Source organism: Oryzias latipes, chromosome 10, assembly GCF_002234675.1.
Source record: "Oryzias latipes chromosome 10, ASM223467v1".
NCBI classification, from domain to species: Eukaryota; Metazoa; Chordata; class Actinopteri; order Beloniformes; family Adrianichthyidae; genus Oryzias; species Oryzias latipes.
This window is the reverse complement of record NC_019868.2, coordinates 24,568,228-24,582,968: the sequence shown is the minus strand read 5'-3', so window position 1 is coordinate 24,582,968 and position 14,741 is coordinate 24,568,228. Positions and strand designations below refer to the sequence as shown.

Sequence of the window (14,741 nt, the reverse complement as noted above, 5' to 3'; positions counted from 1 at the left end):
GTAACAAAATACTATTAAAAAACAGATGCAAATAACCAGAAACTAAGAACTATTGATAAGACCATTTTTCTTTCCCCATTGACAGATTTTTTGTTGTTATTCTAGGAAAATATTTAAAATTTTAAGAATTTTCGATTTCTTTCCGGGTGGCCCACTTTTGCAATGCAAGAGTCAATTATTGCATGAAACATAAAAGAAGAGTAGCTTGAATTAAAATGGTTTGGTTCAAGGACGCATTTGTAAAATCTTGGAACTTGCAATTGGAAAAATGAAACAAATATAACTTTAAATTAAATTTAGTCTTAAATATAATGAAACAGCAGCTTTGAGGAATGCTGGCATTTCCTAAATATCACGACATACATGCATGTGTCAAAATATATATATATATTTCTTAAAGCAAAACTGTTATAATAGGTTGCAATAGGTTACTAAACTGCTAAACTAATTGAGAATGTCATTTTAAAAAGGCCAATGAAAATAATAATTCAAATTGGGTGGATTTCTGCAACAAAAATAATAATTTGGTTTTTCGTTCAAATATGCATCAGTCGAGATTTCCCTATAACAAAAACGCAAAAAAAAAAAAAAACAATATTTCTTTAAGAAAAAAAATGTGCAAAGAAAGCTTGTCCCAGCATTTCTAATCCCAGCATGCACCAGGGCGTGGCGTAGCTTCTCTAAATTCCGATTATTATTTTCATGTGTTTCTTTTTATTTATATCAATATATATTCTAGCATCTTTCTTACAATATTTTTTTCTTCTTCAGCCAGGCAAAAAAAAAAAAAAAGCGTTAAACGTTCTGGATCATTCCTGTTCAGCTTCTGTAGTGGAGAGAAAGGGTTAACAGCGCGAGACGGCTATGATTGGTCAGCGAGTCCTCGAACTGGCCCTCATATACCAGAGAGGGGAAAATTCTTAAACGGTCTCGCGATGAAGAGCCTTGGGAGCTGATGAAAGGGTGAGTCCACGATTAAAACCACATATTTGTGAATTGTTTTCTGAAAGGAACAGATGTAGGGGCGGGTAAGCTTGAGCGCCTTGCTTATTACATAACGTGGAGAGCTCCAGTATATTTTCTAAGAGACGAAACGCAGAATAACAGTTTGTTCACTATGTCACTCGTGGGCTAGCCCACTCCTGTCTGTCTCACGGCTTTATCTCACAAACAGCTGGCGTTTGTCGTTGGACACCGTTAATTTTTGCAAATTTACCAGCAAAAAAACTTGAATTGAAAAAAAAAGAGCTTCTCGTGGGAGTAAATAATCCTAAATTTTGGGGATAATTCATCAGAATATTCCTCAAAACACAAAAGGGTAAAAGGCCCCTTCTTTAATCTATAACGCATCAGGTACAATGACGTGCGTTTCTCTTCCAAACATGTTTGGTTCTGTTTGCCCTTTTCTTTGACCCAGGATTTGCTCACTGATGAAACATTTGTACACTTCTGTATCCTCTGAGTCACAATGACACATCAGATTTTGGCGGGGCTGATCTGATCTTCTCCGATGTAGAATCCGGAATCACTGTAAAATATATATATATATTTTTTTCAATAACGGAGATCCGCTGTTTGTGATCCTTGAGACCAGTCAGATAACGCATCTGCCCTGCGCGTGTTTGCTGCTACGGTGGCCGGTTGGTCAGCTTCGTTCCACAGTCTGACTGACTTTCTACTAGCATTATGCACCCTCGAGAAGGAGTAGGTCAGCTTCTTTCAGCAGGTGCATGCGTATCTGTTTTAGTTTTTATTTTACTGCAAACAGACTCATCGAGGTTAGATCCCCTTTTCAAAGGCAATCTGGCCCAGAGATCAGCAGCACTCAGTACCATTTACCAATAAGATTATATTTTGCTTACCCCACAGACAGAAATCAGTTAGTTTATATATAGCAGCAGCAAAACAGAAAATGTGTTATCAGCAGCATCATATGGATATTTAGGTATAAAAAGAATGAAGAATTTCGTCACACTGGTTGAATTATTGGCTAAAGATGTCCTGGATCGATCTTGGGGTCAGTGGATCAAAATGAACCAACTAAAAATATCGAATCGCTGCTAAAAGGAACCGTTACACCTCTGGTACTGTGCATACGCTGATATAGATAAATGGAGATAAAGAGCCATTCGCACCACAACCCAATAGGAGCCACAAAGTTTCCATTCACCCTTTAGAAAATTAAGACCCTGCTTTTTATTTATGTTATTGTTACTATCAAGACAAATACAGCAAAACTGTTGTGTTTTTTTGGCATTAATGGAACTTGGAGAAAATACACTTTTTGTCAAAATATGACATAGTGTGACTTTTGACAAGAGGTTCTTATGACGTCCTTTCAAAATAAATCCTCCTGCGTCTCAAAGGATTGTCTTAACACGGCAAATGTACTGAAGTCGTAGTAGGTATAGTGTCAGCAGTGATTAAGGGAAAAAAAAAGTTTATTTGACCGTTTTGTGTGCATCTCAGCCAGAAACTTGTAACTATAACTGACCCAAATTAAATCTGAGCTAATTTAGTGACCCGTATCATACTTTTTGCAACCATAACATACTCTTAGAATCCTCTGATTTTTTTAAAAATAGAAAATCTATTTAATAATCTATTGTGCCTTAATTCTAGTTGTAAACTGAGCTCCAACTGATTTTCTCTGGTGCTCAAAATTAGTCAACGTTCGACTTGTGATGCGTACAATCCTTCAACTGTTTGTGAATGAGCTGAATAAAGTTTAAGTTCGTTTACTTTTTTTTGTATTACTTCAGTACACTTCAATTTACTTTTTAATATGAAATCTTTTTTTATTTTTCCTAAACCAGAGGGCCAGAGTGTTGGGGGGTCAAAGAGCCACATTTGGCTCCACACACAGTAGATTAAAAGACGCATTAAAAGTGAAATATGTTTTGTAAAGAGTTGTGAAGTCGTCTCGCTGCGTGGAGGAACGAACGCCGATGTGCGCGGAATCGTCCGGCATTGAAACATTCTGCTCCACAGTGTGGTGCAGGCGGTGGGAGGGCTTTTCCATGATGCACGTCACCTTCATCCACAATCCGGCTGTAGGACATTCCTCATGGTGAAACAAGCTATTTAAGCATCTCCCTGTTTATGCTCCTGCCATGAACATAGAACTGATAAGGGGGCCACCCACAAAGCCTGTACCTGCACACTTCACAGGGAACTCTTTAACCCGATTGGTAATAGAATAAGTACAGAAATAGAAATTAACACTATATAAGAAAAAAAAAATCATAATCCTCAATAAAACAGGCATTTAAGTGTAGAATAGTTAAGAAACAGACGCATAAAAACTTGGAAACATAACCACTTTTAAGAGTTTTGTACTAAAATGAATTTGTTTTAGAGTGTTCCAGGCAGAATATGCAGCAGAACTGAAAAGCTTGTTTCCCAAACGTTGTCCTGACACGCAGAACGAGCAAATTAGTCACTTGAACAAAGAGCGTAGTCACTTCTTGACGCTTATAGAAGAAAACCTACTGGTAATTAACCTCAGTGAGAGATTTCACATAATTGCATCCATCAATAGACTCCTAAGTTGTTGAACCCGCTAAACCTGTGTGTACCATCGTCTAATGAGTCTTCACTTTTGTCTCAGCATTTCTAATTTAAGCTTCATATCGTTGGAGTCGCCGTGAACGATAAAGATGTAAATGCTCCGAAAAAAGATGCTGAGGTGCCAGACCATTCAAACGTTCAATTCAAAGGATTCTACCTTACCGCCTGGTCCTCTCAGGCTTGTGGGGATCCTGTAGGCCGGGGCGGTGGCCAGGCGTACGGTGCTGGGGGTTGGGTCGGCTGGCGGGGGTTACGCAGTTACCCCCTGAATATGCGCCTATGGGCCACCTCGCCGGGGCCCGCTGGGGCTCACCTTCCCTTTTGCACAGTGGGGAGGGCATCGGGGGCGAATACGAGAGGAGGGGTAGAGGAAGGTGTTGGGTGAGGGGGGGTGGTAGAGGATAGTGTAGTGTATGGGGGGGAGCTGTGGGTGCGTCAGGATCTTTGGGCTGCTTGGGTCGGGCGTCTGGGCTGACCTGCGGTGACGCTTTGTAAAAAAATTAAAATATTTATATTTAAAAAATAAAATTTAATTAATAAATAAATTCAAATTAAAAAACAAAAAGAGGCTTATGCAAATATGCACCTTGGCTATCCACGGATACATAACCCCTTGTTGTAATATTTAAACCTGTCCAACACAAAAGGCCTTTAGTTCTCATCTGTTTGCTTAGTTGTGGGACAGAACAAGTTAAAAAAAAATAAGGTTGTATTCAGAAAACTGTCATAAAGCTAGAGCAGCGTGTACAGCTGTGGGCTTTGTTTTGCAGTGATTATTATTTTCCCTCCCGGAACGTTCAGGACGGGATCCCTGAGGGCCAGATGGATCCAGGTTTCGGTAGATGGGTCACAGAACTCGACTGGATCCAGAGTTAATGAGACCAGCATGCCGCTGCTGCGACAGCTCAGGTAATCATTACCCAGCACACAAACACACACACACACACACACACAGACACGCTCACTTACATGGACTTCATTTGACTTATCTCTGATCTGGGGGCAAAGTAGTAAACTTTCCAGTACCAATGCTACTTTATCATTATTTGTGTAGTTTATTGTAACAATATTTGCAGGTCGGTAGACTAAATGTTCCAGCTATCTGACTTTATGGTTGGTGTTCACGTGGAAATAAAACTGAAGGAGCGCAGAATTGTTAGCATAAACTACAAAATAGCTTGTCTATTGTTCCATCATGCTGCTTATCAGTGGCTATTTGAAATATTTCCTCATTTTGATTTGACTAAAGTGAGAAAATCAGCTTCTTGACAGATGGCAAGATTCAATGAAAATCAGGATTGTATCATTTATATTTTACTTTTTAAGGTTATAGTCAGTCCAAAGTATTTCCTCTCAAAGTTTTTTAAGGAACATCATTTGGGAGAAAGGAAAAAAAAAATCAAAAATAGTGAAAAATTATTAGAAAAGTTTTAGGTTTGTGGCAAAAGATCAGTCCATTTAGCGTGGCTCGGTACCAGGTTAGAACCATGCTATCATGTTCACACACTGCATTGAATATAAACACACTGTTGTTGTTTTTTTGTCTCCAGGCAACGGCTGTTCCTTTTGGTCGGTTTAGCCCTGGCTTGTCTAGTGATGGCATCTCTGGTGCTAATTGGCAACGAACCGAGTAAACCTGTGGAGTGGCACCATGTCAGTGCTGAGCAGAAACAGGTACTGTGAAAGGAGACTTTCCTTTTTGTTCAGTATCTTAAATGATGATCAAGCAAACTAGTTTCTCTTCTTGATGTAGGAGCACGCACAAATTCAATTTGCTTATCTCTGTTCATGAGACGGAAATCCGCTTTTTAAGAAGTATTTAACAAAACCACATACGGTACATTTCTGGAGTTGAGCAGATATTGTTTAACTGAAAATGTTATGTTGCTGATAAAGAAGAAAAGTTCTCTAAACATGGCTGGCCTTTTTCCTTTCTAGCAAGTGCACAAGTACGTGCACAAAGTCCTGGAGGGAGAATGTCGCCTCAGAGGCTCCAGGCAGAGTCTGCTGTCTTTACTTCCTGCCTCCAGTCGAGCGATGCAGCCCTTCCTGTGGAGAGATAAGGTGTTACCCGACAACCTCTTCCAGTACCCTCCCCCGTTTGGCTTCAGAGGGCTGGAAGGCAAAGTGGAAGACCTTCTAGACCAGGTTAAAATAAAAACTGTGGTTTGTGTGTTTTAAGGCTGCAAGCTTTTTCTGTTTAAGAACTTTTAGTCTTGGCAAAGTTTGAGTTTCTATTGAAGAAAATCAAGTAGATCGGCATCAGAAAAAGTTCGGCTCTGCAAATTATTGTGAAACGTATGTTTGTATTTTTTAAACAAACATTCTTAATTCATGGTAAAATGCATAATGAGCACTAAAAAGTCTGCTCAGATCTTTTGTAAGTGGTCTTTTAATGATAAATGTGGCGTTTTTAGCCGGGTTCCCCACGGCGCTGTCATTTGGCCGGGGCTGGACTGGGGCTTGAGCTCTCCGTGCTCCCTTACTCTCTGGCCCGTTGGAGTCCTGCTCGCCGTGGTCTTTTTACATTCCATCATCCACCACAGTGGACACGACCTCACCTTTGCACAGATCGTATGCATGAGAAAAGGATGTGTGCTCTACATATGTTTGTGCCTGTGAGCTGTGTGGGTGCACGTGGTAACATGTTTGCATGTGAAGGTTTCTTTTGAACTAACGGGTTATTTGTAAAATTTGAATGTGTCCGTGGACAGGTGACCTTTTGTCTAACATCTCCACCTGACCGTAATGATGATAGATCTCATGCAACTTGTGGCTTCGTGATTCGACCGCCTTCTACTTCTTCTTCTTCGTCCTCCAACTTCCTCCTCTGTCTTTTGTACTCGTATCCCCGCCTCTAACATCCATTTCTTTTCTTTTCTTTTCTCTGTCCATCCAGTCCAACAAGAAATGAATAAAAGCAAAGTTTACCCTCAAATACAAAAGGGGTTTATACAAATATGAAGATTCATAACCTCCTATTGTAACAGGAAACTCTGTCCAACACACGAGAGCTTCAGCTCCGATCTGCTCAGCTGCTGGACCGGACGAGTTAGAATAAGAAAAGTTCAAAATTGTGCAGCAAAGAGAGTCTGACAGTTGTGTATTTTTAAATATACACAATATTTTCAGGGTTTTTTCTCATTGATATTTTGCTGAATTGTTTATATATTTTTAACATTTGTGTTTGCAGCTGCCGGCTGAGTCCGAATCCCAGTCAGAGGAGTCGGGGGAAAGATGTCGCCGTTGCGTGGTCGTGGGAAACGGCGGCATTCTTAAAGGCCTGGAGCTCGGCCCTCTAATTGATCGTTTTGATACAATTATCAGGTTGGAACTCAAAGATTCTTTCTTTGTGGGCGTTTATAAACAGGATTCCTCAGAGAAACAACTTTAAATCCGTCTTTATATCTCAACGTGTTCTTCAGGTTGAACAGTGGACCTCTGGGTGAGTTTGTCGCCGACGTTGGAAATCGAACCAGCTTCAGGATGAGTTACCCTGAAGGCACCCCCATCCGCTGGGTCGATAGGGACCCACATACTCTGTTCGTAGCAGTGGTGTATAAAAGTGTTGACCTCAGCTGGATTTCTGCCATGGTCAACAAGCTCGCCGTGGTGAGTGCTAAGCAGATGGCGTCCTCAGTTTGTCTCTTCAGGTCAAACCGTCTTTGCAGGAGGTCCTTTCACTTCTAGAGCTGTACTGAATATCCAAATTATCTGGTATTTGCAATCTGTTCCAAAAAATGTAAATATAAGTATGTTATGTCAGAGATTGCTGTTTCCCGATCTTTGTTTTTATCTGTTTGTTGGTAATGATCTCCTAAAAAAGGTATAAATGATGGAGATTAAATGCATAGTAATCAAACACAATATATTGAATCTTGGAGCGTGTTTTGATCTGTGAATCATTGATCTTGATTTGTGGACCAAATCAGGTTGCTAAGTAATGATTCACAGCCTTTTCCACGATCACTCCACGTATGTCCAACAGACCTTTCACGCATGTACCACCGATGTGCAACTTTTACGTGTAGACGGCGCACATAACTCATTCAAATTACATAGATGGCGCACAGATCACTAATGAACTGCACATAAACAGTGCAATAATTATACACTGCATGATTTATGTGTTCTTTTCGTGGTTTATTCATACCGTACTTCTTCTGTCGTTTTAGCGTTAGACGTTTGAAAATTTCCCATGCAAACCATAACTTTTCTCAACTAGGGGTGTAACGGTGCACATATTGGACCGAACCGTTTCGGTACGGCACTTTCGGTTCGGTTCACTCTTGTACCTTTTCGGTTTGTTTATCCCCCCAAATGTATTCACTTTGCGGAGAGGCGGAACTAATGTTACTCGCGGTTTTCCGCCGAGACTCTCAATGGTTTCTGAACTTGCGTGCCTGTAGGGGGGAGGGGTGTGTGGGGGCAGAGCGTGGCCGTGCGGAGTGCAAGTGTGTGAAGGAAGGAAGATCCGTCTTCGACGGCCAGAAACATCATTGCAGTTCAGGTTCAACAGCTGTTAGGTGACGGAGGCGACTGTGCGCATGTCCACAGGATCAGCATGGCTAATGCAGACGCGGGGAACAATCGGGTCTACCAGAAAATAAATGTGCAAGTTAATTTTTCAGGCCAGTGTTGATTATCCAAAGTTTTTGGTTCCTGGCAGCTAGTAGTTTTTATTATTTTAGTAAGTAGATCACCAACATAGGTCAATTTTATTCATCGTTATATAAAACCAATAAATGCATTTTGCAAGTAATTTTTTTTCTGCCTTTTTTGTTCCGAAAAAAAATACAGAAAATAGATAGATAAAAACTTTATTAATATCCCAAGGGAGAAATTCGGGTGTCCGACAACAAAACACACACAATAAATAACAATAAAATAATAGTTCATAAAATAGCAGTTTATATCAGGCAGATTTGTTAAACAGCAGTACCGAACCGAAACGTATCGAACCAAGCCCTAAGAAACTCTGAATCAAACCGAATTGAGATTTTAGCGTATCGTTACACCCCTATTTTCAACGTATATTCACGTATGACCAATTTTCATCCGTGCAATATGTGCAGTATGTACATGGCGGCTGTGTGACACCGCTTTCAAACATCTGCTGCTGCACCAGTAGAACCTCTTTCTTTATCCTACGTCCTTCTGAGTGTCTGGATGAAATGTCTTCTGGTTACCAGACTCTAAAATCACCGGATCCAGCTAATCAGCCAGTGGACCCGGGTTTGGCAATTTAGCCTAAACACTGAAAAGGTATTTAAATGTTTGTCAGCAACAAAATTGATTAGTTAGTTTTGAAAATTGTTCCTTTCCTGTTCAGGAAAACCTTCATTAATCGGAATCTTCTAAACAAAATTATAAAGTTCTCTGATGACACAATTATTATCAGTCTCCTTTCCGTTGCAGATGACCCTTCAATTAACTTTACTTTTACTATTCGTGTTCTCGACTGTGAGGGTCAGGCCTGGGGGGTAAATCTGTATACTCTTATTATTTATTTACTAGACGTGATGTGTGAACGTTGAAGGATGTTTTAACAGTTTGCAGCTCTGTGGACCAGAACAATTTTCCTCTTTGAGGACAATAAAGTTAACCTTACCTTAAGTAGACTTCCCCCGTTTACCACTCACCTGAAACGGCTGAATCTACTACAACAAAATGTTTTTGGTTTTAAACTGTAGTTCAGGTTTTTTATAATCTGTATGTTCTCTCTTGCAGTCTCTGTGGGACTGGTTGTTCTTCTGGCAGAAGGTTCCAAAGGAAATCCCTCTTGATCCTCACAGGTTCCGACTGCTGAACCCGCTCGTCATTAAAGAGACGGCATTGGATCTCCTGAAATATCCAACCCCAAGACCTCTGCTGTGGGGCTGGGACCAGGTAAGGCTCTCAGGTGGATGTGAAAAAGAGGCGAACTGCCCAAAAGAAAGCCTTTGAAGTGCGCTTTTCATGCAGAAATCCAAGTGGGGTATTATTATTATTATTTTTTATTATTTGACAAAACAAAATAAGACAATTTGTCCTGTATATAGACACTTCCTTAGACTGAAGCTAGTGTCTTTTGTATAAATGGCATTTTGATTACTGTTAAAGTCTCCATTGGTTACCATTTTACCTTTGAGTCTTTAGTTTTGTTTTGTTTCCGTTCTATTATATTAGCTTTTTAATCAGGTTGCATTTCTGTACTATAATGACACAGCAGAACTACAATGACTCCGCTGTGAATGAGTCCAGCTGCTGAACTGATGAAGATCAATCATTGAATCGCAAACAATCTGAATCACTGTCAACTGTCTAATTCCTACAAATCTCTGAATTCTAAAACTCAGATGATTAACCGTCACGTTTGATTTTTCTACATTTATGTTCCAATGCATGCTGTCATTTTATAACAAAGAACATGGAGAAAGACGTCCGGTTAGTCTTAAAATAAAACAAACTAGAGGACATTCCTGAGTGACAGTGGGTGTGGACAACAGAGAGACAGAAAGAAACCAAAAGTGGTTTGAGTTGCCTCATTATTACACAGACCTTCAAGATCGAAGATCCGGTCTGACCTTTAAAATGTGTAACGACTTCATGCTGCGAGGAGGGACTTGAACACATCCTGTTGGCTCAGATGTTTTCTTTGGCAATAATTTAAGCAGAATGGTGGACGTACAGAAATGCGTACACACTCTGAAGGGGAAGGCTTCCTTCTTTCACTGCAGAACTCTGTGATGCAGAGAAATGAACAAACTGATTTTGGTTCATTGATTTGAGTGATTTCACCCTGTTTCTACCAGTTTGCCCGTCTTATCACCACCGCTGACAGGAGCGAAGCGCTGGAATGCGGCGCTGACTTTTGAAGCTCAACTCCCAAAGTTACCGTATACAGTCCAAGATACTTCGGGACAAAACGATTGAGTTGAAAATCAAATCCTGTGTGTGAGAAGTGCGTTGAGTTTGTAACCAGACACCCGTTAAGCAAATGAAACAAGGTGAGCTTTCATGGCGCAAACATACATGTTTGCTCTTGCAAAACAGGCATGCTGTTTAACACGTTAGTCTTCTGTCATGTTGAAAATGAGACGACAGAACTTTTTGAATTGTTCATGCTGTTTATTTTTACTGAATACAAGGAAGGTAAAGAAAAGACAAAGGAGGTTTGGAAAGGTTATTATTATTATTATTATTTTTTTTTTATAAAATGGAGACAGACAGTTGTGAATTAGATCCATCAGTTCAGACCGTTTACATCATTTTAGATTTGCCAGTATGCCCATGATTAGGAGTGGCAGAGCATGTTTGCTCATGTCTGACACACGCTTTGTTCATGTCTGTAAGCTTACCACAGTAAGGCAGGGGTGTAAAATAATTATTCCTTTAGGAAAAACACAATAGACAGAAATATTTTTGTAATGTTAATTCCTCAGTAAAAACAATCCCAAAGTGGTATTAAGATTTCTAAGCATTCCTCTAAAATCTCCTCTCTGAGCACCAGCCCCTTCCAAGGTTGACGCCATGAAATGGGCGGCACCCAGAAGGAACAAAAGGCGGAGCCTCAGAGATCAAGTCGTGTTACTTCCTGTGCTGACGACTACATTCGGCAAGCAGTAAATAGGAAAGGTTCATAAAAATAATTTAAAAAAACAAAAACTAACAGGCTGAGTATTAGGTTAAAAATCTAAATGTAGACATTTTCTAAGTAACAATGTTCCAACACAGGTAGAACAACGATGGAGAAATTAGAGAAAATTGAAGTTCCTAAAAAGAAAACCGTACGTTTGATGGCACCTGGGCAGATTTGTTTGCTTTTAACGACTTTACCAGTGTGATTCATATGTAATGAGGAATTAGCAAACAACAAAGTCTCAGAAGAAACTCAAAGCTTTCGCCCAAAAACATCCTGATCCAGATCACAAAAAATGTGGATTGTTGCCAAAAATCACATGGAGAAGCAGATTAACTGCTAGGTAATTGCCACATATTTGCTAGTTTTGTGGCCTCTCTGGAAATAGTTCTCATCGGAACCCATTAAATGACAGAGGATTAAAAAAAAAAATCTCTTCAGGAACTTTAAAAACCAGTCAAATGATGCCATTCAATGGAAACACTGGGTTTTCCAAAAGCTGTTGCAGCTCCCTATAGTTTAATTTCTGTGGGAATCTGATCCAAATGGCTCTTTGAGTGGTAAAGGTTGCCAACAGTTTTAAATGCTGCAGTTTCTTGGTTGGCAGCTTGAGGGTGACTAAAAGGAGGTAGAAAAGTGCTGCAATGCAAGTATGCGCCAAATACCATATTGTAAATGTAGTGTATTCTCTTGTTTAGAGAACACACTACATGGATACATATAGGATCTTGACCACTAGTTCCATGAACGTCTTTGTTTTCCTCGTCTGAGCTGGAGTCTGGATCAAAACTGTACGGCGGTATAGCTCTGACATTGATCACCATTTATATTGCAACAGTAATGTTAGTTTGGGGGTGTGGGGGGCTGTAAGCTTTCCGTTCCATCAAAGGAAAGCTTTTGAAATCCATTAGGCTGTGTCCAAATTCCCACCAAAACCCCTAACTACTTTAAAAAGAAAAAGAAAAAATAAATAAATATATATATATATATTTTTTTTTACGGCGAATATGACGTCATCGATTTCACGAAGTAAAGATCTCATTGATATGAGCGTTTTGCGACGACCATTTATGAATCCACTGAAGATGAAAACATTAAGATTTTCTTTAAATAACACATTGAAATACATTTTCTTTGCAAAAATTGTCAAAACGCAATGCATTATGGTCTATATTTGCCAATCACACTGGTTTTTCGCAGAGACTTCTGGGGAATTTCTAGGGCAGTTGTAGATTGGGACACCACTACAAAATGGCGAACGCGATCTAGATAGCGCGGGAATTGGTGAGGAAATAGTGAAGGAATTCGGACACAGATGATCAGAGTAACTCTTTCAAGTGTAATATGATACAATTCTTGACTAAAACTAGTTGTTTTGTGAACGTATTCTTTAGTTTTTGCTCCGTTTTTACAAGATGCTAGAATAAAATGTTTCCATTTCTTGCAGAATGTGCCCACTCTGGGAGTATCAGCTCTGAATTTGGCCAGCTTGCTTTGTGACGAGGTCAGCTTGGCGGGTTTTGGCTACAACCTGCCCCATCAGAATGTCCCACTCCACTACTACGACCACCAGCCCATAGGTGTCATGCAAAAGCAAACGATGCATAATGTGGACACAGAGACTCGGCTTCTGCAGAGCCTGGTCAAAGGGCACACTATCACTGACCTGACGGGAGGAATCTACTGCAGCTTCTGTTCCAGCTGACCCCGCCCACTCCCCACTGTTTCCACCGCCAGCTTGACCTTTTATTCCTAACTTATTTTTGTATGCTAATTTATATAATTATCTTTTTATAAGCAAAACATCAAAACCTGATTTTACTCTGCAAATATTCTAGTAAAAAAAAAGGAAGCTGGTATAAATAATTGGGAACAGGAAAAAAATTAAAGAAACATCAAAATTGCGTATTTGTTTCATATGATAATGAGCCACACGTCAAATGTAGGAACTAATATAATATGTTGTGTAATTGAAGTTGTTTTATTTGTATTTTCTGAATGTTAAGATCTAAAAGCCTGGCTACTTTTTAGCTCATATTAAGTGCACAGTATTTTACAGTTTAACATTTAAAATGAGCATGCTTTTACCCAGACAGAAGGAAACTGGCATGAAACTTGTTTATCATGTATGTTGAGTTTGAAAATGCTTAAAATCATCAAACGTGATCATTAGTTTGTATGTATACCTGTTAAGTTGGTTTATTGATGTAGCATTATTTATACAGTAGTGACTACAATTATTCATACTTTAGGGGTGTGAGTATTTTTGGAGTAGTAATACATATGTTGTTTGTTTTTTGTTTTTTTTGTTATTTGCGGCTATATTTGTTCTTACTATTTTTTCCCCCCAAAATAAGTCATCTGTGAAAGTCTGAAGGATATACAAATAATTAATGAAGTCATTTGTTTTTATTTAATAAATTCATAGGCGCAGTGCATGTTACGGTTTTTGTTATATTTATGTGGTACTAATGAACAGTAAAAAAATAAAAAGTTTTTTTTTCAATAAGTGTCTGTTGTTTGGCTTTGGTCTTTGGTAGAGAAGTCATGAAGAGAAGATACTGGAGATATGAATATCATACATATTTATACTTCTGAAACTCATTAACAAAACAATCGGTTTTTGTTGATTTCCACTCCAGACTGGCCCATTTTCAGTTACCGCGACCGGAAGTCAGTCGTTTGTGAATTTAGTGAAAAGAATTTAACTTCAACTTTGCGCAGCACTATAAAAATGCATCACACGGTCTTTAACCCTTGTGCTTTCTTAGATGACCCCATCCTATTGACTTGTTCTCCCTATGACTAAGGTGGATAAAGGTGGAAAGATTTCATGTAATCCATGGACACCAGTGAGGATCACAAATCATTGAAGAAAAAAGGTTCAGCGCACTGTCTAGTGGGTCTAGATGATCCAACTCCCAATGTTAAAGTGCCTAGGATAGGATAGGGTTAAAAGGATAGAATTGGGTTAAAAGAAGAAGAAAAAATCCCCCGAAAAATATATTTTAATTTAGTCAGGATTATTACCGGATGTATTTTTAACAGTCTATTTATTTTGAAGCATCAAACCGGAAGTCGACCTCCAACACTGGTCAGGTGGAATTTCGCGCGGGTAGGCAAAAGTGCAAGGTTTTACATTTTTATCGACTTTTAGTGGGTAAGCCTTATTTCTTTAGTATCTTCAAAATATCAACAAAACAAATCTTCGAATTAATACTAAAAACAAAAGGAAACCTGTTGTTTTTTGTTGTTGATTATGTTTAATTAATGTTTTTTTTTTATCAATAGCAGCCTATTTTAATTGATTATTTAATTAAACACTAGCAAAGTGAAATTGGGTTAGCGCTTGTTTCCTATGTGCACATGCACTCCTTTTGCACACAGACTTCTGCTGCCCATGCTGTTAATCATTTGCCTTTATGTCAAAGAAAGTCTCTAAATAAACAAATGTGACATTTGGAGATTGTTGGTGAAATAAGATCCTAGTTGCATGGGTGGAAATTGAGACTTTTGTTGTGTCTGAAAACTTACCTTGTTTTGCTCGTTT

General features: G+C 39.2%; 1 protein-coding gene across 3 annotated transcripts; it reads left to right on the top strand.

Moving 5' to 3' along the window:
- Nucleotides 1–835: 835 nt before the first annotated feature.
- On the top strand, nt 836–13,701 carry st3gal5 (ST3 beta-galactoside alpha-2,3-sialyltransferase 5). Of its 3 annotated transcripts, XR_002291036.2 has the most exons (9): nt 852–963; nt 4,372–4,479; nt 5,121–5,244; nt 5,509–5,718; nt 6,764–6,897; nt 6,996–7,182; nt 9,301–9,459; nt 10,365–10,559; nt 12,639–12,749. XR_002291036.2 is itself a non-coding variant. In XM_011480452.2 (8 exons), the coding sequence occupies exons 2-8, from the start codon at nt 4,457–4,459 to the stop codon at nt 12,894–12,896; spliced, it is 1,095 nt and encodes a 364-aa protein (XP_011478754.1). In that variant the 5' UTR covers nt 836–963; nt 4,341–4,456; the 3' UTR covers nt 12,897–13,701. The 3 variants fall into 3 exon arrangements, 2 of the variants coding, with proteins under 2 accessions (XP_011478754.1, XP_020562399.1); XM_011480452.2 differs by lacking the exon at nt 10,365–10,559 and having other exon boundaries at nt 836–963; nt 4,341–4,479; nt 12,639–13,701; XM_020706740.2 differs by lacking the exon at nt 10,365–10,559 and having other exon boundaries at nt 855–963; nt 12,639–13,701.
- The last annotated feature ends 1,040 nt before the right edge of the window (nt 13,702–14,741 follow it).